We start from the raw sequence: 27,419 nt of genomic DNA, 5'->3' as shown, positions 1-27,419 counted from the left end.
GCCGTGGGGGCATAATAATGTTATGGTTAATCCCACTGTTCGTTGGTAAAAGAGTACCCCAAGAGTTAGCGGTGGGTGGTGAGGACTACTTAAGCTGCCTTCTCTTTAGTCTTACACAGCTAAATTAGGTACTGCTAGTGCAGATAGCCTTCTTGTAGCTTTGCACAAAATTCAAAACAAACTACGTATTATAAATAAAGAAATGAAATAAGGACGCAAAAAACGAAGTTTTAGAGCAACTACTTTATAAATGAGTAGCTTGTAATGCATAGTGATCTTGTATGGTAGCAGGCTACCTGATTTTTATTTATTTTATAATTTTCGCGCGAAGCTACGCAAGGACTGACTATACGTGCACGACTTTAAACTAATGAACTAGAATAACTACAGTTAGTTAACAACACATACAATAAATTCTTCATCGAGTCTTGTGTCACTGAATAGTGGGATTTGATCACTATTTTTATAGTGTTCCCAAGTCTCCAAAGTACCAAAGACATTTTTTTTCTCTACAGTAACAGGATGCTAACCATGAACTCATAGATCCACAGACTCGTGCGTACTAATTATTTGGACACGTAAAACCTTATATAGTTTTCTTACACAAAGCTATAGAAGAAAAGAAATAATGATAAAAAAAAAAGATTTAAAATCATTTTGCAGCACTAAACATTTCTACAGAAGTATGTAAGATTAGGCTTACAAATTAGGGTCAAATAACTTACAGAATTAAAAAACATGAAGAAAACAGTATTTTGATTATTGTTAGTTGCTTTAATCTGACTACTACTTATATTAATACGAGAAATAGTAAAAAATAGGGGGTGTTCTTTCACAGGCCAGGTGTGTAAGACACTCGACTCGTAATCGGAGAGTCGCGGGTTCGAATCCCCGTCACACCCAACATTTTCGCCCTTTCAGCCGTGGGGGCATTATAATGTGACCATCAATCCACTATTCATTGGTAAAACAGTAGCCCAAGAGTTGGCAGTGGGTGATGAAGACTAGCTGCCTACCCTCTAGTCTTACACTGCTAAATTAGGAACGGCTAGCGCAGATAGCCCTCGAGTAGCTTTGCACAAAATTCAAAACAAACCAAGTTGTTCTTTCATTACTTTGTGCAGGTTGTATTCTAAATCCCTTAGAAGGATTTTCTCGGTTTTTATTGGTGGTTAAGTTGAAAATTAGTAATAATACTAATTGTTCGACTTTTGTATCTATGTATTACATCAAGAAAACAGGGTTGAACTCCTAATTATTTCACATAAGCTAACGGTTTTAAAAAAAATCAAACTCCAACGAACAGATTGAGTGGTCCGACCTTCCAAAACGTTATTTATATTTCTATTACACTAGATCTCATCTTACAGGATAAAATAGTTTGTTTCTATTTCTAGTAGAGTTAAAATAATTTTACTTTATATGGACTGATTTTTACTAGCGTAGGGATATACTTGCTTACATTGGAAGCTTAAGTGGTTTCAGTTCTAAGAAGAGCCAAACAGAATGACGAACAAAGTTAAGTGACCGGGCTCTGTGAAGTAGTTTTACGGGATGTAACATCTATCATCATATTACTGCAGGCTCTTTAAAGACCTTTCGCATTAAGTTCCTCGTGTCTCTCCCCCCATCCCCATCCAAGTCATTGAGAGTGTTTGATCTTGCCGCTCGTGCGACAGAAGTGTAAGTCTAACACAGCTCGGGCGAAATACCACTATTTTGCACCCTCTCTGTGTTGAAATGACACGTTACTATACGTGGTGGTATAGGACATTACTTTTCACTTGACAACGTATATTCTAATAAAATATATTTCAACACGAAACTATTAATATCGCATCAAAAGCCCATAGAACGTTACCTCGGAAAAGAAAATGAAGACAAAAGCACAACATTTTTATTTTTCCAATTTAATTTTTCAGTTTTTAAATGAAAAATACATTAAAAAGTCTGAATCCGACATTCTCAGTTGTTTTACGTCTGGTCATAATAGTTTTTGTAAAGAAAAGGATATGAAAAACGCAGAGTTCCGTTACGTAAATATCGAAGGAGGAAGCTATATTACAATTGATAAAGTCAACATCAGTGTGCATTTACCACAAGAAATAATTGTACAACAATTAATAAAGTTGCCACTAGGGAGCGCTACCTACTGTCACTACTACTGATTTTTATGTATATATATTTACATAGTCACTCAAGAAAGAGTGAACACAAAACATAAAGTAATAACAGTGATAATAACAAAATACAATAAATTTACTGGCCTATAGTGTCTCATCTTCAAAATTTGCAACGAAAGTCACTATCAGTAAAAAATCGTTAATGAAATTTTCTGGAATATTTGGTAAATTAGATCAGTAAATGTAGCAGTGTTAATTCGTGTACTACAAGCAAAACAATGGAAATCTTAAACGAATCTCATTAAGCTGATTTGTGAAAAATATATTTACATATAACTGTGAATCGATTACTGCGTTACCTCTTTCAGCTATATTTTCCAAACTAAGTCTTTATTGTATAATGTGCGTCCTAAGAATTTGTTAAGAACTCTACTAGTTCACAGGCCGCACCCTATCACATTAGGTAATCAATCGCTTATACAAGAATTCAACGGAATTTAGAGTCAAATATACATTCGTCCAGTCAATACTATCGTTTTCTTCTGAAGTGCAGTTGATTGTTTGAGTACTTGACTTGGGAGTTCTTCACAGCATTTCAAGTTACATCAGTTGGAAGGATTTATTTTCATGAGGAATATACGATGGAAGAATTATTCGTTTTTTTTTTCTTCTCAAGAAGCCACTTAAATGGAGATTTTAAAGCACTTTGACCTTCGCCCCCTCCCAGTGGTCTTCTGTAAGTCCGAAGGCTTGTTTCGCTACAAATCGAGTTTTAATACTCGCGGTGGGAAGAGCATAGTAAAAACACGTAATTTGCGATTTCAGTGATGTCGATAAAACCCACTTGTAGAGAAATATATATGCAAAAACGGCTCGTTTGGGTTGAGAAAATATTTTACATAGAAGAGCGAACAACGTTTCGACCTTCTTCGGTCATCGTCAGGTTCACAAATTAAAGAAGCCTTACTTATACAACAACTTAAACCCAAAATAAACCAATATAAAAGAACGCCTTTATACCTATATTAATATAATAAAATAAATAAAACTATATATCCAAACATCTAACACCGCCCTCTACGTTCCGACACTCAGTTTCACAACCCCTTTCAAACATGTGGTCAGCTTCCGGTCAGTTACCTCTTTCATTGTGAACCTGACGATGACCGAAGAAAATCGAAACGTTGTTCGCTCTTCTATGTAAAATATTTTCTCAACCCAAACGAGCCCTTTTTGCATATATAATTTGCGATTTGAATGCAACATAACAGAGACATACTCTGAAAAACACACACAGAATGTATTTTTACAAGAATATTTTTTCCGTAAAAATAAATAAAGTGAAAGTTCCTAAAATGAAACTCACTTTCTCATACATAGGTTTGAGAACTCTATTGGACTGCAACTGTTTGTTGAAAAGTGAATGGCGTTTTCGCTTCTATACTGAGGTCTTCCATTAATAAGATATATATATTACAGAAAAAACAAACAAACTTGCAAACACTCATTACAAACCGTTTCACTCAAAACATTGGTTAGGCCCGAGATTGTTCACAATCATCACAACCTCATAAAGAGTGTTCTCTTTGTTCTGGACTTTGCACTCCCTCTTCAGAACAAAGCACTCCAAAAATAACGGAAAAGTAATTAAATGTTCATTTTTGTCACACTTGCAGTTTCTTCAGATTATAAGCTGTTTTCAGTGAGCTTTCGAATAAAATTATTCGAATCATACACAAGCTTTAATATTATGAAAAATGGTGAGACATATTCTGCCAGATTTTTGGAACGCTAGCACAGTCTTTAACTACACCAGTCTACATATTTTTCTAAAACAGGATGTACCTAGTTTTGAACAATGTTAATTCTGCTCTCAGGCTGTCATTCCTGATCAGGGTTAGTGCAGGTGTGTCCGCTTTTGTTTGGGGATACTTGACTTGTCTTCAGTTGTATTATACATAATGAAGCCGTCCATCAGTTTGACACACACACACGCACACCTTGCAAGCTGTTTGTGAATAAACCAGTTCTCGATTGCATCATCAAAAAACGTCGTTCTATTCTTTTATTAAGTTTGGAACGTTCAAACTAGAAATCCTTTTCCTATGAATCTCCTTTAACTGTGGCACTCAATATTTTGGCTAAGGGCAGTTTATAATTTCATAAAACGTTTTCTTGCTAATTTACTAAATTTCACTTTATTCTTTTCTTTCTATCGCCAGGAAAAAAAAAAGTTTAGATAATGGAGATATGTATTAATAAAAAATTAATTATACGGTTAGAGACGTATTTTCTAAACGTTTCCAACGATTTTATTATATGAGTATAGTATAGATACTATACTATATGTACACTGAGTACATTACATTGAAACATTTTTGAGCCTCACCACGTTGTTGCAGTACATGTCGCTACGACCGATCGTAAGCCATTTAAGGCCCGGCATAGTCTGGTGGTTAGGGCACTCGAGTCGTTACCTGCAGGTTCACATTCCCGATATTGAGCATGCTCGCTTTTTCAGCTGTGAGGGCATTATAACGTTACCGTCAAACCCATTACTTAATAGTAAAAGAACATACTAAGAGATGGCAGTGGGTGGTGTTAACTAGCTGCCTTCACTTTAGACTATCTTTTATAATACAGAGACACCTAGAGCCGATAGCTCTCGAGTAGCTTTGTCGAAATTCAACAATCCAAATAAATAAGCCATTTGGTGCACATAAGCGATTGCATTAAAACACCTGTTTCAACAGTCTGATCGTTGCATGTTGTATCCTGACTGGTTTATCTCTTATGGAATGTTATGAATACCAGTATGCAATAGCTGTAAGAATATACCGTGAAAGCAACTTGTGTTGCTTTTCCATAATTACATCCTTTATAGGCATCGAATGCATATAAACTTCCATATGAAGATCAAACAAAAGTTACGTTTAACATGTCATCAATTTCCCTGATAAGTGAATGACATGACCTTAAAAATTTGTTATATTAAAACAATTTAAACTGTTCCACATAACACGTAAAGGTATTCGTGGGTTCTAACCCGTTACAAAATGTCGCATTTTGCTTGCCATAGTTTCAGTATGACTTTTTCTTGGTTTATTTATGAATGGTCCTCATTCCCCAGGTTGACCCAAGTTCCTTTGTTTTCCAATACCATTAAGTACAAGTGATCTCCCAGTCTTGAAAATTATAAATCAAATTATAACTCTAAATACAGCTTTGTGACCTAAGTACATGAATAATTTGCATCAGATATAAATACCCTTCCCAAAGTCGACCAATACTCAGTGACAGCACATTATCTGTGAAGGCTAAAAAATGTCAAAGTATAGTTTTAATACAAGGTGTTCCACATTGACAATATTCGAGTTGTGGCTGTCACACGAGTTGCTGTTTGTATATTCAAAATAGTTTAAAACAGCTGATAGGTTATACGGCAGGCAGCTAGTCAAGAGCACCTACCACCAATTCTTATAAGACCAAATAGTGGGATTTGACTGTCACTCTTATAGTGCACCAATGACCCCAGGAATCTTCAAGTTCACAGTTCAGGCACAGCTGATCCATACAAAAAAATTCTCAACAAGTGTAAAAAAAAATTTTTATTCATACTAACTTAATATCTTAAACTAAAGTACACAGTTTGCAAAAGTGTTAACACAGCAGTTTCACAGTACAAGACAATATGTACATAGGCTTAAAGAACTTACACCACCATACTTGTACAAAAGTTCTAGCTAACAAACATAAAAAAAATTCCCAGCTCCTGAATATACACATAAATATCTAATACAACAAAAACTGAAGACCTCTGGAGATTTCAGTTTTTCTCACTGGAACGAAGGTGTTTGTTTTCTATACTTCTATTTCAACACTTATTTCTAGCACAAGACAAACAATTACAATCTTGAAACACAACAGAGGTACTTTATTCACCTCCAAAACGTTTTATTCACATACATATAAAAAATGTATTAACAAGAGACAGTAAGTTATATTATGTGACAAAATTATGTATTAGATGAAGTGTACAAAAGTGAAACATTTTGTAATCGTTTTTCAATAGCTCCCATAAATTTAACTTTCTATTTTGTATTTGGACTTTTATTATACAATTTATCTTACACTGTGCTGAATATTCAATACGGTTCAACAGTTACGTTAGAAATTGTACTTTTATATAATTTAACAAATCCCGTTAACATGAAATATATATTTCTTAATTGCAAATTTTTATCAGCATTCTTAGTTTTTCATTTTTTCAGTTATATGACACTTTGAAATTAAGTAAACACAAATTTGAGTCTTCAAGAACATTAAATTATTTTTCTGTAAAATTAATGCATGTTGATACGAGATATAATCATCAAATCTCACTAATAACAATGACAACAAAAAAGTTATTTGATTAATAAATGACACTGAGATCTTTCCTCCATAATAACTAGTTTGACACAGAAAGAGATTCATTATATATTTAGTTATACGATCTTCATATCTCATATGAAGATTGTGCAAAAATTATGTTTAATGTCATCAATTCCCCTGATAAGTGAATGACATGATCTTAAAAAAATATGTTACACTAACACCATTTAAATTGTTTCACATACCAAAAGGTAAGATAAATAAATGGCCAAGAAATTTCTAGCCTAATCTTTTAAACATTATAAACAGGTTACTTCACAGATCTTCCCATGCCCAGAACGTTTATATGTTATGGAACTAATTTCCCATTTATTTGGGTTACACTGACCACTCTGAGTTCAAGCTCCCCACATAAATACTTTAAGCTTATTGCAACAAAAATCACCTTGTTTGCAAAAGAAAATCAAATTTTCTTTTCTACAAAATTAAACCCATTAAAAGATCAAACTGCTAATACATATATCATTAAAAGTAATCCTTTCAAAAAGTATAAATAACCTATTGTGACATCTAAGCAATAAAAACAAAACAAAATAGAACAAAACAACAAACAATAATTTAATGTACCCTAACCACTTGCAATTTTAGAACTTAAAAATATTTTTTAACAAAATAAAGAATTTCCAAGTTTATAAGTAAAAAGGAAATCTGCAAAAAATGTATGATTAACATTAAATCTAAAAATTATACAACACAAAATAATTTCTGCAGATGAGATAACTTAATGTTGATGGAAGTGTGATTACTCGTCCTTCACTGTAATCAGATACCAATGAAAAAAATTAAAGCAAGTTTGAAATTTTAACCTATCAAGTGTTGAAATGGTGACTGTACAAACTCAGCTTGGCACATTAAAAAAAATTAAACTTAAACATAACTTGAATGAAACTTTACAAACAACATATCATCATGTATGGTTATTTTTCTTTAAAAAAGGAATAAAGAAATAGTTACAATATATGTAAATAACAATATAATGCAATCTTTGTAGCTCTTTTCTTGGTTTTCAGGTATTTTGATAATATGAACTAAGACATCAAATTTTCTCTAAAAATCATAGCTGCAGAACAATCTTCATTGAACATTTATTATATGTATTACATCACCTCACGTTCATTTTGTACAAAAACCATGAATAAATACTTTAGTAACTGATTTCAAAGGAAACATAGAAAAACCTATTTTATTAGCCATTTTTGATTGACACCAGGAATACCACTTAACTGGGCAATTGCACATTTGAAACCAGAAGAGCTGTATACATAACCAGCTATGTTTAGTAGTTAAGCATCACTAGGAATAACATTTCCATAAGTCAGTTCACATTTTAAAATAAGATAACAAAATCATTCATTAACCCTGGCCTATTTCAAACAAAACCAGCAGTAAAGTTTATTATCAATTATTTGAGTTTTGTCTAAATGTGGAATAATTAAAATATCTTTATATATTATTTCTCATCTGAATCAAGGAGTGGTACTTGATTATTTACTACATAATTGTTATAAGCTTAACTCTTGACAAAATGCATGTTAGTGACATTTGAGATTTCTTGTTACTGTACTTCAAGTAGAATGTTTTAATAATTAGATTGTACTTAAATTAATAAATTTATTTTTGTTTAATTGAATATTGCAATAATACATGAAATGATAAAATATTTCAATTTGTATAATTATAAATTATTCATTGCAAGATCAACTCTAATTCTGCTTTAAGTTAAAATGGCAAAATATTTGTGTTGAACATTTCAGAAGAATATTCAATTAAATGCTGTATTTGTTGGCAACTTTATATCAACAAAGTATCATGAAAGCAATTTTTCCATAAATTAAACTAAAATAACAGCAATGTATACATTAAGTATTGTTAAGCAAGCAGGTAAAAGGGTAGAGGGAAATTTTCTCAATCAACTTTTACAAAAACTTGTATATATATCATGGCCTTACTTCACAAATGATCTTATCCATTGCATAAAACTTGATGGAAGTGAGATCCTAACATTAAAATACAGTTTTTTAATTTCGTTTCCAAGGTATAGTATAATGATAAATTGGCAATACTTGGCAAAAGGATATTAAGATTTGTACCAGATGCAGGTTTCACTTTGCATTATTGAGAGTTAAAATAATCTATCTTCATAACTTAATAATTCTCATTTTATGTAAATCAGAGATTCTGCCAGAATATTTTAGACAAATTAAACTGTTTCCAGACTCAGTATAAACAGGATAAATAAATAAACATACAATACTTCTTAGCCATTATTGTCTGAAGAAAGAGGACTTGTTTCAAGAAAGTTTAAAAAGGATGGCATAGGAAAATAATAAAGCTATAATATTAATATGGTGCCATCTGTTGTTAATAAAGAACAATATTATCTGCTAATAATTACTAAATGAAAACTGCCACTGTTATGTAATTATACAAATCTAATATTTGCTCCTACGAACAAATAATGCTTATATAATAACATGCTCAATAAATTCTGAGTTCATAAGAACACCAAATCTGTTTTAAAAACAGACTCGATTCAGTTAACTTGTTTATTACTGATTAGGCCCCTACTAGGTTCTAGTTCTAACTCCTCTAATGGAGTTACTAAAAAAATGTCACCTAAAAATGTTTGGGTTTAAAGCCACAACAATCACTAGTCAAGTGAAAGCTTTTTTAGAACAGTTCAGGAGATTTATTGGTTATATTCTAGCTATGATACCCATATGAACCATTATCAGTAGATTAAATTCACCTTTCTATACAATTGTACCAAGTTAAGCCTAAATTACCCTATTACTAATTAAGCCATCTTTCTGTACAATTGTACCATCAAATTAAGCCATAACTAGTCTACTACTGTTAAAACCATCTTCATATACAACTTTACCAGCAAGATAAGCAAACACTAGTTTATTACTGTCTAAAGTGGCAAACAAACATACAACTGCCCAAGGTGTACTTGTAGTTTTTTTTTGGAATATGCAATTTATTTTTGAAGTATCTCAATAAAAGTGGAAATTTGATAGAAAAAAACACTACTTTTAGTTTTGAAAATTCAATAAATATGTAGTGAATTTTACTTTGAGCATATTTGTTTGAAGCAAGTAGCAGCTGACCTTGCTATTAACATGATTATATTAACAGACTTGTAGATATCCCAAAATGTATGGTAACATGGTGTTAAAGTTATAATATGACTAATGGAAAACTTAATATCTTACTTCAAAATAATTTTACGATCATCAAAATGATGAAAATTATATATATATATGTATGTGTTATAATAGCATTTTAAACAATTTAGTTTTCTCACTACTGACAAGTAATGTGTATTTTGGGTTGGTTATATGCTTGCTAACAAAAAAACTTTGTTAATAGTAAATTCAGTTGCTGCTTATTATAACAAAATAATAAAAGTTAATTTCAACTGAAAGTTCATCACTTATTTCTTAAAGGATTTCAATAAAATCTATGCCAGAAAAAAAGTCTGTTTCTGCCACAAGTTATACACTTTATTGAAATATCTTAATCAATGAACTAGATGTTAAAGAAAACACTGTGGGTAGAACCAGGCAAGTGTGTAACCTTAAGTAATCTTTCTGTAAAACTGTTGTCACTATTTTAACCAAAATCAATCTACTGTTGTCAAAAATAATCGTCCTATACAACTGTCTAACAGTTTAAATAAAAGTTATTCTCTTAGGTCTATTACTGTTTAACTAATTATTCTATACATATAGAAAAGCAGCCTAAGACAAAATCAGTCTACTGTTGAATAAGCAAGCTTGCTCTACAACTGTACCGCAAATATAAACCAAAAGGGGTTTGTTATTGTACAAGTCACCTTAATGTACAATAACCTACACTATTTTGAAACCAGTAAAACAAATGTTCATATTTTCTTCTTTACCACACTCTGTAGAACTTATTTTCCTAATATAATTTTATCTATTGTCTAAGCACTTGCTGTAAAACTGACATAAACCAGACATGTAATCTCATTGGACATGAAAAATACATAGAACCCATTATTTATAAAAACAGACTGAAAGTATATCTTAATTAATTAAAAAAAACCCAACAACTATAAAGCAAACCCTATTGAAGTGTTCCATTTTCACTATATTATTTTAATGGTTAAGATTATTCATGGTTTTAGCCACTTGTGAGTATCTGTACAGTAATAAATGTAATGCTACACTTCATAATAAATAGGTAGGAATACTGTACAAAATAAGTTGTACAATTTCAGAAGAACATTATTTTAATGATCGTGACATATTTATGTTAAAATTATTCACTACGTGTGAAGATAAGATGTATGTGTATTTAAAATTCTGGTGTTTTACTAGAATGTATATAAACTGTTCATTTATAAATCACTAAACCACATATACCAGATGTAAAGTTCCACACCAGAAATACAGCTACAGGACTAATTTAACAAAATCAATGTGATAAAAATATTTGATGCTTATAAATCTACACCTATGAATACTTGATTTTGTGTTTTATTCAATCTCCATTAAGAGAGTGCAAAAAAAAACGTGGTTGGTACCACTGTATTGGTGATGTGTCCACAACTATGATTGGTACCACTACTGCACTGGTGACCTGTTCACAATCCTGGTTGGTACCACTGCTGTATTGGCAATGTGTCCACAGTTATGGTTAGTACCACTGCTGTGTTAGTGATGTGTCCAAAATTGTGGTTGGTATCACTGCTATACTGGTGATGTGTCCACAATCCTAAGTGCTAAAGTATATTATGCATATCAGAAGAAACAAGTTAATGACCACTTAATGAAAAGTTTTCCAAGACATTCAAAAGTTATCCAGGTTAAGAGCTTGTAGGCTGCTGTGTTGATGTTCAGATCAAGATGTAATTTTTATAACAGAGATAATGAGCAAACTTCCATACCAAGTAAGAGCCCATCCACCATTCCCAGAAGAAATGCTTAATATCACCTTAGCTTTGCTGAAGTTTCCCTTAAAAAAACAACAACAACAACAAAAATAAAAACACAAATACACAAATTAACTAGCATGACTTAAATTGCTTTAGAAAAGCCAACAGCAATGACAAATATTAAACATATTGTCTCTGTACTTTGCTGGAGGAAGAAAAAACATTTTCTAATCACAAATTAAAACTGTTATATAAAAGAAAAGTCTAAAGAATGTGCAACTATCCTTTATAGTGCACTTATAAAGTGCAACTATCCATATATTGATTGTTCTGTGTTTTAAGTTGAAGATTTTAGGCACAAGGAGGTCTGAACAATGAAAATAAAAACATTATTTTAAGTATACATTTATATGCTAATATAAAAAAGCTACAAATAAGACTCACTGATGTATTTATTCAATATATGGGAAGCTCTGATGATGCATGTTAAATTTAGTTGAGATAAGAGAAAAATTACAGGTATGAAAACCAGACAGAAGCTCTCTGTAGAGGGCAGGAGTCAGGTCTGAAGTGCTATGAGAGTACCTTTGAAGTTTGGTTAACTTAATTATATAAAGAACATATAGGGACACATTAGTAGGAAGGGGTTCAGGTTCGAATGTCAGCCCTTCTATGTTACACTGTATAATAATTACATTCAAATTTTTTGAAATTGCAAGCCAAAAGTAGCACGCGTGTAAAAGATTGAGTTAAGAGACACATTAATACCCCTACAAACCTTTGAAGAAAACAGTACAGGAATTTGTACAAGTCATCTAGTATCAAAATGGCATTTGCAGTAGCCACCTGAACTTGATATATGAGAACACAAATGAATTAAGCATATACGTTATTTTGAAATTGTATTTTGGTATAAAACATATTCCTATGTCAGTACTTTTGAATAGATTGTATCACAATTTTTTAAATAAAATTTGAATGAAATAATAAAAATTTATTAAAGTGGGTCATATATACTTTATATTGTATAAATATAATACATTTATATTTACAAATCACTGATAAAAATGGTTTTACATTATTTTTAAAGATATATTTTAAACATATACTTACTTTATAAGAAATAACTACAGTGAAACAGAAAACACATATCCTTGACTAAACAGTGTCTTAGTAGGTTTAATAAAATAATACTAAAAATATTAAAAAAAATGCTTTCTATATAAGATGTGAACTAGATTCAGAAAAAAATACAACACTTAAAAATATCAGATTTTAAAAGAAAAGAAAAAAAAAGTTGAAAACATCAGTATTTCTGATGTATAACTTAATTTAATCTAGGTTATAAAATTTTGAAACTGGAATATATATATATCTACCATATCACAGATATCCAGAAAATAGGAAAACTACCGTCGAAGCTTAGCAGCTGCTTTGATCACAGACATAGGGTGGTTGTAGGTCTCTGGACTAAGTTTACATCCAGGAACATTGTAGATTGACGACTCTATGAGATTTGGAAAAATAAATGACTTTCAGACTAAATACAAATACTGATTTATTATAAACTTAATACAATGTTTTGTTTATTTTTTAGTTTGTAACATCATATAATAAAGAAGCAATCTTTCAGTCCACTTGGGCTGTCCTATCCAATAAATTAAACTAAATAATTAAAAAGAAAAAAGACATAACAACAAATACCTAAAGACAGCCCTTATTATTTATATATTTACAAAATTTACTGCATCCACCATATCGAAAGGTAACCTGTTATATACACATAATAAGTAAACTGTTTGTTAGAAAGGTTGAATGCTGAATATTAATACCTGATAAATATAAGTTCATCTGAGGGAAACAGTTTCATAATGTGAGAGATACTTTAAATCTAAAGCATTCTTTGAGAACCAAGTAAGTGAATTATGCATGTGTATTTCCACAGCAATTACAAACAGTTACAGACTGGATTTATATCTTCTATATTTTTAGGGTATGAGGCTTCTGCTAAGTAACTAATATAAAGAGTTATTATCTGAGATAAAATACTGCAACTTAATCATAGTATGTTTATAGTTATATCCCCATTTAAAGTATCTTTAATTGTATTTATGAAAGTAAATAATATTATACCTTAAACTGAATTAGTACACTTATTATGCTTCATAATTCTAATAAATTTGTTTTGCAATTAAGTTGCTGATAAAATTTATTTCAAGATGAGTAAAGAAAAGGTAAAAATGTTATACGTTCCCATAAAACTTTGCAACAATTCTGATAAATATAAAAACTATTTTTCTCCATGTTACAAATTAAGTACCTTACAGCCATAATGTAGCTAAAACAAAAAACAAAATATCAAAGCTTAAGTTTATATCCAGGTAAATTATAACATTATAACATTAGTTTTGTTATGTTTGAAATGACATTACATAAACATGAATACAGGATCTTCAGGCAGAAGACATCTAGTCACTTCTATTGAAACCAAAAAAAATGAATGAACTTACGGGTTGGCAACTCGTAAATTTTCCGAGGAAGTTCTTGGAAAAATTCATGATGTAAGGCCTCTGTGGCTGATATTCTCTTGTGTGGTTGTAGCTTTAAATTATACAGGAAATAAAAATCAATTCTTACTCACTTAATTACACATACATACTTAACCATACTGTAAAATAAATGCACAATAAGAAATGTTATTTATAAAGTAACTTGCAGGATACACAGAGAAGCTTTACTAATCATAAAATTTAAGTCACAAATTTATTACAACATGAGACTGGCATTACAACTGTAGACTTTTGTTTCCCCTCTATTTAATTGAGCATTTTTAATACCTTTTCCAAATTTATTTTATATCCATTCAAATGAGCTTCAATGCATATTTAAATTGCACACTCCATTCATATTCTCTGAAATTGTTGCAATTTTATACTATTATTTTGTATCATTCTAAATAATACCTGTGATTTTGTTCCCTACTCTCCACTGTTCTACAGTACACATTTAAATATGTATAGTCTGTTGGTAATTGTGAGTCAAGCAGTATAAAAAATGGTCCTAAAGAAGTTGTAAAAATGTCAAGGGAAATAAATATAATCTGTTTCTGGAGTTTATAGTCATTTCTACATTATACTAAATGTCTAAGTTACTCCAATCAGTACAGTACATGTTTACACGCTAGTCTTTTCATTGTTACATTTTTAATAAGATTTTTTCTCTCTGTTGGGTATTGAACACACTCAATTCTTGGAAAGGAAACTAATAAAAAATATGGATGGAAACACAAATGTAAAGACAGAAACCACTATTACAGTGTTGCATAAAAATGCATAGACAGAAATAGAAAGATAATGCAGAAAGCTACTGCATGATAACATGGAAATACTATAGTAAAAATTAATGCATAAAAATGTGGCGAGAGAAACATTGATAAAAACTTGTAAAAAAAAGTGGAGGTAGAAAAAATGATGAAAACTGCTACATTAAAATGTGAAGATGAAATATAATAATGACAACAGATGCATAAAAATATTAAAAGAAAAAAAGACTGTCTTCTGAATTTGTTACCTGCAACAACTAAAAAAAAATATTCGAACCAGAACAGGTTTTAAGTCTTGATACAGTAATAAACCTATCCAAACAAATTCAAGAAAAAGAGAGAAATGCAAAGTTTTTATTACTTGAAGAAACTGTGAAGCAATTGATTCTGCATTAGGAATATTGAGAAGTTTTGGGAATGGTTTTGAAAGAGGCTGCTGCTTGTAGTTTCCATATATTCCTGAAAAAAATAAGTAGAAAAATAACTCACCTTTAACATGCTCAAAATATATTGTTACCAGATGATCAAAACAGATTATTTGGTGAAAGTTTAAAAAAGATTTGAATTTAATATAAAATAGCTTTATTTTCAAAGCTGTCTAAAATATACAAAGTAATTATGATTACACTAGCTTTTGTTCACATATGAGACAACACAAAAAAATGTTGGATTAATTTAATATAGCAAATACACAATGTCATCCTTCATATAAAGTATCAATTTAACAACTTTTAACCTGAAGACATCTGTCAGGAACTACTTTTTAGTGATATATATATAATAATGTAAATATATGGGTGTGTTGGTCTAAGGATTCTTTTACAGTAGATGTCTTTGACTTGTTGGAGATAAGTTTGAGAATAAATGAACAGCACTTATTTTTAAAATGATATATAAATTTGAAACAAGTTAAGAAATATTTACACTATGGAGATTGTCATCCATTGTATCTTACTCAACACTTTACAGGTCTCTTGTTGTCAAAAGTCCACTTAGGCCAATTCAGTTGTTTTAGAATTCAGCTATTTTTCTCTATTTTTATTACAACAGTATCTATGTATAATACATTTATATCTCTAGAAGCTATTTATAACATACACAAGATGATCACATGCTAATCTTTTTACGGTTAAATTTGTTTTTACGAGGATTGTTCTTACTTTATTTTATAACGATTTCAACTAATATTTGGAAGGGAAAATAATAAAGTTTATACAGAAACCTGATCAAACCAACTGCATAAAAATGTAAAGAGAGAGAAGCCTCAGTGTTTCTAATTTCAAATATTACAGTAATAAACTTACATCTGAAATATTTAAACAAGCTTTTATATGAAAAAGGTGCTTGAGTAATCATTATATTAACTAAGAGATTCCTGTTAGAACTAATAACTTTTGGATTAGGCTAACATCAGATAACAGAAACAGTAATAATGCAGCATTACAAAGCTGGTTTTCAGATATTTTAGAAGTAGCAATTAACCATTACAAAGTATATTACTGATATGTAAAGCACTACAAGCCTGATTTATAGTTAGGGTAACGGGAAACTCCTTCCCAAGTTTCTTCTGTTGGAGTACCAAGTACCTAAAATTATTAAAAATAAAGAATTTAGTACTAAAGCATGAAGTATATCTGCCCATCTTTGGACAAAAGTTCTTATATCACCTGATTAAATAAGAACTGCAACTTTAAGTTTTATCAGCTCACACAAGCTCAGTTAAATTGCCATTAAAGACCATTACATATATGAAAATTATATACAAATACACATATATATTTCTTTTTGTCTGTCTATTTTTAAACATAAAATTACATAACAGGCTGTTCATTCTCTGCCAAATGCATGGATCAAAACCTGATTTTAAAGGTTATATGCCTTTGGATTTACTGCTGAGACTTCAGGTGACTAAAGGTTGGAGACACCTTTTGTATATTTCATTGAGATGCACACCATTGAACTTTTTCATAACAAAGGGTAAAACAGTTTGAGGCACCCAGATTAAGCAGTTAAATTTTGTTCAGTTGTAATAGTATAGAATATGTATTGTTTTAAATCTGTTTAGGTTAAACAATCTTTTGGTGATATAAATTTGTCATGTATTATGACAGCAACAGTTTGAAATAATTATTATCTTTAATCATTTATCAGCAATTTGAAATCTAATAAATATGACAAAAACCTATATAGTAAATCCAAACTGTACACTTTGCATAGAATAGCACACAGAGAAATAACTTATAATAATTTCAGACTAAACACGTCCAACCAAATTTTAACTTTCACACACTACTATATATCAATGTTAATGCACAAGCACTTATATTAAAAACAAACATTAACTCACTAGTTGCAGGTAGTAAACAAAAAGTTAATAATTCCAGTTTAAACAGCACTCTTTACTTTCTATTCAAATAAATGTATACAGGGGGTTAACCTTATACTGGAGAAAGAATGTTCACTCAAGACATGGCTGTAAACTACCAACATCAGTCTGGTTAAGGCTTTGACAAGTTGGGGAGTAATGTAATGCTCATGTAAAAAATAAAAAAACTTTTGTCCTTTGTATTGTTTGCATATTGCACAACTACTATAGCCTCCAAAATGCACATCAAAAGTTTTTTTCATGGTACCTATTCTTTTCTACCACAAACTGTTACTAAATCAGGAAAGTTAGATAAGATAAACAGTTGATACTTCTGATATCAAATGCAAAATACAATGTTGAAAGTTATGTCATGCACATTTTGGCCCTCCCCCCACTGTATGAAAATATAAATAAATACTCACTGATTATATTAACAGTGAACAAAAATAACAATTACCTCTAACTTTAAAGCAGGTGTGTGCAACATACAGTCTACTAGGTGATTTTATAAGGCCCATGATGAGTTCTTAGAATATAATAAAATTAAAGAACTCATTGTGGGCCAAATACAACTGCCTCATGGACTTGATGTAATCCATAGGCCTTACGTTACACACATCTGCTTTACAGGTTAAAGACACAAAGAGGAAAGCTTCAGTCTACAACTTACTTCAAACTATACAGGATAATACATGAAAAACTAGACATTTTAGACCACAATTAAAAAATACATAACTGAGAGATTTGATCTTTATGTTTTATACAACAAACAGTAAGGATATACTCACAAGAGTTAGAGAACATGTTAAACAGTTAAAAATCAATTAGTTCTCTAAGTTTTAACCCATAAAAATGTGAGATAGTACTGAAAAAGTATTTGATATACACAGTTTAGCTGTTTCCAATACTTAATTAACTTAAAACAATAATATTAAGAACTAATGATGACTCATACATAACTTTATTACATAAATGTAAGACAAACACAAGTAAAAATTTGAAAATGAGTTTTACCCTCCATATTTTATCTAGCTGATCATTTGTATCTTTAACACCTGGAAAAGCAGCAGCTCCAGAAATCATCTCAATAAAAATACACCCAACTCCCCTAAGGAAGAAATAAAATAATCATTTGTAAAATAATTTCTAGATGTTGTAGTTCACAACTCTGATGAGAACAAAATAATCACAGTAAAATTATTATGGATGACCCACATGTATAACAATATTTTTCTATCCTTAAGAGAAGGAGAAGAAGTATTAAAATGATTATATTTAATTAAAGTCAAACTGACCATCTATACAATTTCTATAGAAATAAACTCCAATTACTTTGAAGAAAAAACAGCATTACATATAATTACTGTAAAGTAGTTAGATAAAAACACTAAAATTCTTCAAACTCAGGGAAGAGAAATTATAATTTTATCACTTTACTCAAATACACCCTTGTGCAAATTAATTAAAATAAATGGTCATTTTACAATATTTTCAGCATGGCGGCCAGTGTAGGCTCGCTGGACCTGATGATTTCCTTTTATAGTCATTTTTTCACACAGACGGCATCATTAGCTGTGTTTTGCAGTACGGATGATCTATTTTTGGGATATATGACGAAATTTTGAGGAATATTACGTCATTCGAAATTGTGTTAGAAGGGCAAGGAGTCTAGTCAAAATACAATTCTTACCAACTCAATGAAGAAAAAATGGTATCAATGGGGTCTGAAATACAAGAACTGGATGCAAGAACATTGGAGGAAGATGTTATTCAGTGACGAGACTCGTTTCTTAGTACAGGGTCAAAGAAGTCTGCATATTCGCAGATCTCCAGGTGAGAAACTTCGAGAATCTCACATCAATCAGTTCGTAAAACATCCCTTGAAGAAGATGTTTTGGGGCTTTCTCAGCTACTATGGCATCGGAGGCTTACATATCGTAGAAGGTATGATGCGAGGACCACAGTACATCAAAGTTTTGCAGAGATGAGTCTTTCCAGAATGGAAAAAGATTTCCAGATGGATCTGGCATTTTTCAGCAAGATCTGACTCTGTGCCGCACATCGAAACTTGTGAAGAATTTTATGACTACAATGTGAATAAAGGTGCTGGACTGGCCTGGAAATTCTCCAGACTTAAATCCTATTGAAAATCTTTGAACAATTTGTAAAGAAAGACTTTGGGGAAAAGACTGTACTACAAAAGATAAGCTAATTGAGGTGTGGTAATGCGATCCAAAAATTAGTAAAGATTGCAGTCAACTCGTGAACTCGATGCCAAAGCGGATTAATGATCTTCTAAAAAATAAAGGCAGTCATATCATGTATTAATTTGCGAGTAATTTTTGGATTCTCAGAAATAAAATGCAAAAATTGAAAAAAATCGTAATTTTTCGTCTTGTTTCAATTAATTTGCACAAGGGTGTAATTCATGTTTATAAAAATATATTCTATTACCCTGGAGATAAAAAGCATCTTTCTGTTTTGAGATTAAATAAATAATAATCTCTACAAAATAAATGAATTACCCAGGAGAGAACAATAACAAAGACAACTGAAAATTCCTGTTAAATAATATGGTAAATTAATTATACAAAACACAATTTAACATTCGGGAACATCATTTTCCCAAGACTTCCCCAGATTTATCTGGCATCTGGGTAACCTGTCAGAGTAGTTACAGCCATTAAGCCTTGATGAGTAAAATATTTTCACTTGAATACTTTCAGTGGATTAATAAAATTGATCCAATAACGATAAAAGTTTCTTTCCTTTTTGGTTTGTCTCAGATTTTTATGCAAAATTACATAAGAGCCATCTATGCTAACAGTTCCTAATTTTGAGCTTGCAGACTACATCTACTTCCATTTTGGGGTAATATAATAAAGTAACAGGATTTAACTGCTACTCTTATAACAAATTAATGACCCCAAAGAGCAGAATGAAAATATGTTTTTTGTGTGTGGCAACTGGACGTGAACCATGAGTCTTTAAATTCACATTTTGCTATCAACTAGGCCACAATCAGCTCATTACTAAAAGTTAACAGATTATTTAAGAACATTATATTACTAAAAAAATACTTGGGTTCAAAGTGTGGCATAATATCTGTTAAGGTTACATGTCTCAAAGCCCTGATGCTTGATCTTTAAACCTGCAGCACTAATTATTAGGCTGCACTTAGCCGATCACATTAAGAATCTCTGTCTTACAAGAAGCAGCCATACTGGAAAGTAAACTGATTTACTGGATATTCATATAATTTATTTAACAAACTGATGTACTGGGTATTCATGTAATTTATTCAGTAAATTGATTTTTTGGGTATTCATATCATTTATACAATAAACTGATTTATTAGGTATTCATATAATTCATTGAATAAACTGATTTATTGGCATTCCTATCATTTTTTTCAGTAAACCATACTAAAACTACCTTTTCAATAAATCAGTTATATAATGATCATAAAGATACTTACAAGAAAATTAAGTTTTCTTAAGATGCTTGAGAGTGATAAAAACATTAAATAGCTTAGAATTCAAGATTAATCTACAAATGACATTAAAGGAGGTGTTAACTGTGAGAAAAAATTCAGTAACAAAAATGTACAAAGTAATATCAAACAACTAACCACATGTCAAGAGAAGTTGTGTAATCTGTAGAGCCTAGAAGGACATCTGGTGGCCGGTACCACAGGGTTACTACCTCATGGGAATAAGTCCTGCTTGGAACTGATTTTGCCCTTGCTAAACCTGACAAAAAGACTTATCTTCATATAAAACTGTATAGGTACGTGTCTGTAAATATATTTATTTACGTATATAATATTTATACACAACCACTTATCTCTGTATGTAATTGTCCCAGTTGCTCAGGCTGGGGCAGTTCTATACAAATTAGTTGTTCTGTAATAAAACTGTTTGAAATGACAGGAATATTACAACAAGCTATGTACTAGCAACTTTGAAAACTTACAAAGATTAAATTTATTAACTAATTATACACAGATATAAATATATAAATCAAAATATTAATAACTGAAATTGGCTTGGTATGACTTTAAGAAACTGAAATAAAATATGTTGTTATTTGTTAAACCAAGAAACAGTTCTCAGAACATGAATTATGTAAGAAATCTAGAGTTAGCCTCAAAAAACCTTCATCTTTAGCATTACGTTTGCAGATAGTTTGACCAATTGTTAAAATACCCATAGTCAAGCTTCCAAATGTAGATATATAGTATGGTGTATCTTAAACTTAAGGATGCTTTGTTTACTGTGGTGAGGGTAATGAACTTCATCAGAGGATGTGGGCTAACTCGTCGGCTCTTTTGAACATTTTATAGAGAAATCACAGCCAAGCACCTTGTTCTTTACTACACAAAGGTGAGGTACCTTCTCTGTGTCTTTGAATTCCATGAAGAAATAACATAATTTCTTTTAAACCAAGGCAGTTTCCTAGTTCATGCCTTTTAGAATAGACAGTTTATTCTTTCTCTGACAAACTTAGCAGATATGGGAAATAACACTTCTTTTATACATGCTATAGTTTGCCTTTCATCATATTTGATACATAAATTTACATCTGTTTACCAATTTTTCGAAGTCTTTGATGTCTGATAAATGATTTCCATTTGTTATTATAAACTTTTGTATATTTTTACACATATACAAATTGTATCAATACACCTTAGTACAATATAAAAAGACATTACAAGTAATTCTTAAATGTTCTTCCCTACTCATTCCATAGTTGGGTGTTTAGGGACAAAAGATAATTTTACAAAAAATCCAAGATCCTATGGTGTTCCCATGACACACAGTTGAACTAGTTTTTAAGCTACAGTTTGGCCACCAATTTCACTTCTCTTCAAGTCAGAGCTTAAGAATGAACAGCTATAGATGTATTCCTATTTAGAAAATTCTGCCCCTAATAACTCCATTTTACAGTATCTCTTTACACTGTATAATTCATGGCATTTATAAACAAAGTTCAATAACTGAATGGTATTTGAATGTGCTTTTTAATTCAAAAATTTATGTTATACAATTGCAGTTCATTGCTCTATTTCAATGACTTCAATAACTCTAAATCAATACAACTGTAGATGCCATATTCCATATTCATGTCTTTCACTCTAATTACACAACCATTGATGGCCTAGTTATTGGTCGATTATAACCCACTTTTCACATTTATGTTATCAATATTAATGTCTTATAATTTGTTTAATGTTATCTTTCAGATATTTAATGCCCATTTATTTTAATTCCAACAAACCTTTTATTTAGAAAAGACTTCACTGAAACACTGTAACTGATCAAAAAGGAAAATTCTTAAACTTTCACTTGAATTTTCAAATTGATATCCAACTTTTCAAGTAATGAAAAAAGAACTAAATGATCAGCAGTATTTTCTGAACAAATGAAAAACATCTATAATATCCCAAATATGCAGGTATTGCAGAATAATTAATAGAGAGTAAGTATTAAGGGAAATCTTATAATAGATGGAAACAAAAATATCAACTTATATTACATGATCATTAATAAGTTATAACATCTTACAAAGAACGTTTTCATTGTCTTTATCACTAAAACCTTACCAAAGTCTGCCAGTTTTAGTTCACCCTGATCACTAATCAGTAGATTCTGAGGTTTGAGGTCCCTAATAGAAAATAAATTTACATATTAAATATTTAAAGAAATATAATATATTTGTAATATTTTTATGTTAATTAGTTAATTGACTTCAATTAGTACATTACAAATTTCAAACTATATCTGAATTCTGTATTATGAGGATAATGGAGAAAAGACATCTACAGCCAAATACGAATTTTGTCAGAAATATTAAGCCTTAGTGATTTCAAAGGCTTTATTACTTTTTACGTTTAGGCATTTAATGTCACAACACTAAGAAGAATCTACATGTTCCATTTTCCTTCTATTTTCATTAGGTGACCATGTTGCTGTATTTTATTCTTTAATATATGTTGAGATTTCAATCAATGTGTTTATTCTATGATAATAAATATACATTGAACACTACATGAAAATTAAGATTTTCATAAAATGTCAGCAATTGTAAAGAAACAATAAAGAATAATTTTATCTAAACAGGATAATATTATGTGAAGCTAAGTTGGTGAAAATCACAAACTGCTTTATCTGCTTGTGTATATAAGATATTAGATGACCAGGTTTTGAAAGTCAAAAACACTATTCAATTCATTCCTAATGTAAATTAATGCTAACAGAATGTACTATAAGAATACAAGTAGAAATATAAATATGTTTTATGTCAGGCAAAAAAACCCTAAAACATACATATCTATGTGTAAAACATATATTTAATATCAGTTTATATATTTTTCAAGAATTTGAAGAAAATCTGATATCATCTGTGTCCAGAAGCTTTAATAGATATTTTATTTTAAACATACCTGTGTAACACTCTTCTTTCATGGCAATAAACTAAACCTCTTAACAATTGGAACAGAAAGAGCTATGAGAAGAGAAACAAAAAGTTCTGGTTAATTGAGTTAATTAAAGTTTCAAAATACCTTTTATTACAAGGCTAAGAATTATACAAATACCAATTAGAATACTGCCACACAAAGTGTTTCAAAATCTAACAAAATACAGTAATAGTAATACTGTACACATCAACAAGCATTACAAATGTGATCTTCTCAAAATACAGTGATAGTAAACTGTACACTTCAGCAAGTTATATAGGTGTAATCTACTCAAAATACAGTGACAGCTATACTGTAAACTTCAACAAGTGATATGGAGTAACCAGAACCATTTTACATTCTGTTTATATATATCACATCTCTTAATGTTTTAGTATGTTTATTTTCTATATAAAATATTTTTATATTTTTCAGAAAAACTCAATTAGAAATATTACATTCCTACAACGTACTCGAACATTGTTGGCATTCAACCCTCCTGGATGTCGCTCAAGATACTGACTCAAGTCTGTGTGCTGAAATACAAAGTTATATGGGTTGAGAACAATTTTAAAACTTTTTGTATATGAAACATACAACGAATATTCTTTTAAATTTGCTTCAAAAGTACTATATTCTTTCACATGACAATTACACATTGCTGAGAGGAAAAACAAAGTTTCATCATTACCTATACTAATAAAACAGCCTGTGTGTGTGTGTATGTGTGTTAGTTTATCAGCACCATAGCTCCACAAGGAATGAACCTAAAGACCCAAAGCTTTGCACAGATGCTTACGAAATTCTGGGGGGTGTGGAACACCTGAGCATTATATTTATTACAAACAGGCATTTTTTCTATATTAAAATACTTTTTTATTTTCAAGCTTTAGGTCATCTTACTGGATCCTTCATTGACCTTCTGTGCACTTGGCAATAAAACTCTCTTTAAAATAGGTATTTTGGCAACAATCATAACAACAACTGACATCTGGTATATTGTTAAATATATATAATTATGATTAATACAGAATAAAAATAAACTGCTTTTATATAACACACATGAGGAAAATACAATTATGTGGAGAAAAAATAAAAGAATATTTCAATTTTCAAGTAATACATTGTCAAATTAAAGGTTTAATTTTACATCCAAAATCACATAGAAACTGTGTTTTTGCAAGTTTCTAACTATTGTCTTTGATTTTAAATTACAAAATAAGTTGAGTAGCTTGTTAAATCAAGGATTGAACATAAGTTTTGGTTTTATTCTGCACAACATTTTTTTAAAAACTCAGTGTTACAAAAATATTATTGTTTTATAATTTTTAAAAATAAAACATGCATAAAAGTGTGATAGTTCATATTATGTTTTCTGACAATAATGTAAAATAATCAACAGCTTTAAAAAACATCCATAAAAGCACTAGAAATGATCATATTTAAATATCTGTTTGTATCTACAAAAACTATTTTCAAAATGTGTGTGTGAGGTTAAGGAATTTTATTATAAAGGCACTATTTCAAATTTTTTTTTTCTTTTGTATAATGGAACAGGAACCCATGGAACAGCAGCTCCACTGCTATACATGGCTGTGTTAAAATACTATTTCATATTCTTTTATGAGTTACTTTTGGGCCTAATTTTCAGTGTAATATCACTCTTAGTTGATATTTTCATGCCTTTTTAAAATCTAACAGTAGTCGACTTCCATTTTTCAACTTAAATATATATATATTATTTTCCAGCATTCTTATTGCACACATCTCTTGAAATAGAAAACAAAAACTGAGCTCCGACTAACTTGCATATTTTAAATCCAATTTCTGACTAGAAACTTGTACAATGGCTTGTAATCAAGAGTTCATGAAAGTGAATTTTCATAGTCTGGTTATTTATTTCTAAAAACCAACAGAAACATTCATACTCCTAAAAAACTGTGTAGCTGAATATATCATAGTCAAAATCATACGTAATGAAGGATTATTATTCTCAAAAAGTTACTAACTTTAGAGACAAGATTTCAACTTTGTATTATTCTTCAATGTTCATCTTTTTTAACTTAATGTCAGTACTTGTAACAAAGCTAGTATTTTGGACTACTTTCTGAAAACTAATAACAGAAGTTTTGTAAGTATCTAAGAAAATACATCTCTGCACCATGACTTTATTCAGTCATCTCAGTTTTCCACCATTACAACATCTGTTAACAGTGTATGGCCCCAACTTGTATCATGTGTTACATAAAGAGCTAACCTAAGAAGACTGCCTCTTTAGTTATTAACTTGATAATGTTCAAACTAAGGTAAGTGCACAGTACGTTTTCATAAGAACATGTGTGGATAAAACTCAAGATAAATAAACAATTCAGCTGTCAAGGATAAAGGACTTCTGGCCAACTCCATTGACACAAGTATTGTTATTGTTGGAAACTCATCAGGTACTACTAGAATAATACATACAAAATAATATCAATCTATGTTATTAAAACCTGATAAAAAATACTTTTTTGAAATATACAAACAATGTGAAAAAAATATTAATTTCTAATCAAAGTAAGCTATCTAACATAGATAAATACTAAAGATCAACTCACTTACATTCTGACTTATAATGATTAGAATGTTTCAACAGTTCAGTGCCTTTTTGTTTGTGATACTTTTTGCTGTAACTGTTAACCTTTAAGTTCAAAATGGTAAAAGATAAAAATCATGCTTATTTGTTTTACATTTTGCACAAAGCTACACAAGGGCTATTGGCATTAGCTGTCCTTAATTTAGCAGTGTAAGATTAGAGGGAAAGCAGCTAGTCATCACCACCCACCACCAACTCTTGGGCTACTTTTTTTTATCAATAAATAGTGGGATTGACTGTCATATTATAATACCCCCACAGCTGAAAGGGCAATCATGTTTGGTGTTATAGAGACATGAGCCCGCAATCCTCAAATTACGAGTTGAACACTTGAGCAATCTAACCACTTGGCCATGCAGAGCCAGAACAAATAATACATGAAGGAAAAAAGTGAGTAAGAAAAGGAGTTGTAAGCCCTGTATGGAAAAAAATCTAAATCATTTTTATTAAAATCAAACTATTCTTTATATAACAACAAACATAATAACTAATGAAACAGAAAGTACTCACCACATATTCAAAGACAAAAGTAAGGGTTTCTTTTGTGTGGATAATGTCATGAAGAGTCACAATATTTGCATGTTTCAAACCACGGAGTAATGATGCTGAAATAAATAATTTTAGTTGTATAAAATATATGGCAAAACTGCTAGCCTAGTTACAAAAAATAATAGTTATTTTATAACAGCCTGTAAAAACTGAAAACATTGTATATACCTACCAGGTGATTGATAGCACTAAAAAATATATGCATATTAAACATTTCACCAAAAGAACAGCAATTATATTATTTATCATTAATATCTGATCAAAAGCAGGCTAACTCTAAGCATGAGAAATAAAAAATAAAATATATATAACAAACTGACTAGAACTATATAGTATAATAAATAACTGAACAACAAACATGAAATACATACAGATTAAAATTCACCGATTCATCAGCAGGGTACCCTCACTAATAAAGTAATAAGTAAACTTATCTTTTACAATTAATTCTAAAGTTGTATTATTACTTTTAACCTCTTAATACAAAGTAAAAGAAATATAAGCTGTTACTAATAAACAAGAGAAAAATAATTTTTATTCCAAAGTTATTGAAAAGAATAGCTTTATTTGTTTTATCCAAGATTCTTGTAAGTTCAATAATTCTTTCTATGTCTTCTTTCAC

General features: G+C 30.3%; 1 protein-coding gene across 1 annotated transcript in view; it reads right to left on the bottom strand.

Annotated features, from left to right (window-relative positions):
* Positions 1-5,716: 5,716 nt before the first annotated feature.
* The window catches only part of LOC143222022 (cyclin-dependent kinase 14-like), a 141,147-nt gene continuing 119,444 nt past the window's right edge, over positions 5,717-27,419 (bottom strand). The window contains exons 8-18 of the mRNA XM_076447834.1: positions 26,759-26,853; positions 24,087-24,149; positions 23,599-23,660; positions 22,759-22,820; positions 20,785-20,905; positions 18,168-18,261; positions 16,308-16,371; positions 15,147-15,244; positions 13,974-14,064; positions 12,843-12,970; positions 5,717-11,543 (exon numbers count right to left, since the gene is read on the bottom strand). Of these exons, the coding sequence (XP_076303949.1) occupies positions 12,873-12,970; positions 13,974-14,064; positions 15,147-15,244; positions 16,308-16,371; positions 18,168-18,261; positions 20,785-20,905; positions 22,759-22,820; positions 23,599-23,660; positions 24,087-24,149; positions 26,759-26,853 (848 nt within the window). The 3' untranslated portion in view covers positions 5,717-11,543; positions 12,843-12,872. The remainder of the gene's footprint in view (positions 11,544-12,842; positions 12,971-13,973; positions 14,065-15,146; positions 15,245-16,307; positions 16,372-18,167; positions 18,262-20,784; positions 20,906-22,758; positions 22,821-23,598; positions 23,661-24,086; positions 24,150-26,758; positions 26,854-27,419) is intronic.

The sequence above is a fragment of the Tachypleus tridentatus genome, chromosome 8 (genome assembly GCF_004210375.1).
Source record: "Tachypleus tridentatus isolate NWPU-2018 chromosome 8, ASM421037v1, whole genome shotgun sequence".
In the NCBI taxonomy this organism is placed as follows: Eukaryota; Metazoa; Arthropoda; class Merostomata; order Xiphosura; family Limulidae; genus Tachypleus; species Tachypleus tridentatus.
This window is presented reverse-complemented; position numbering and strand designations above follow the sequence as displayed.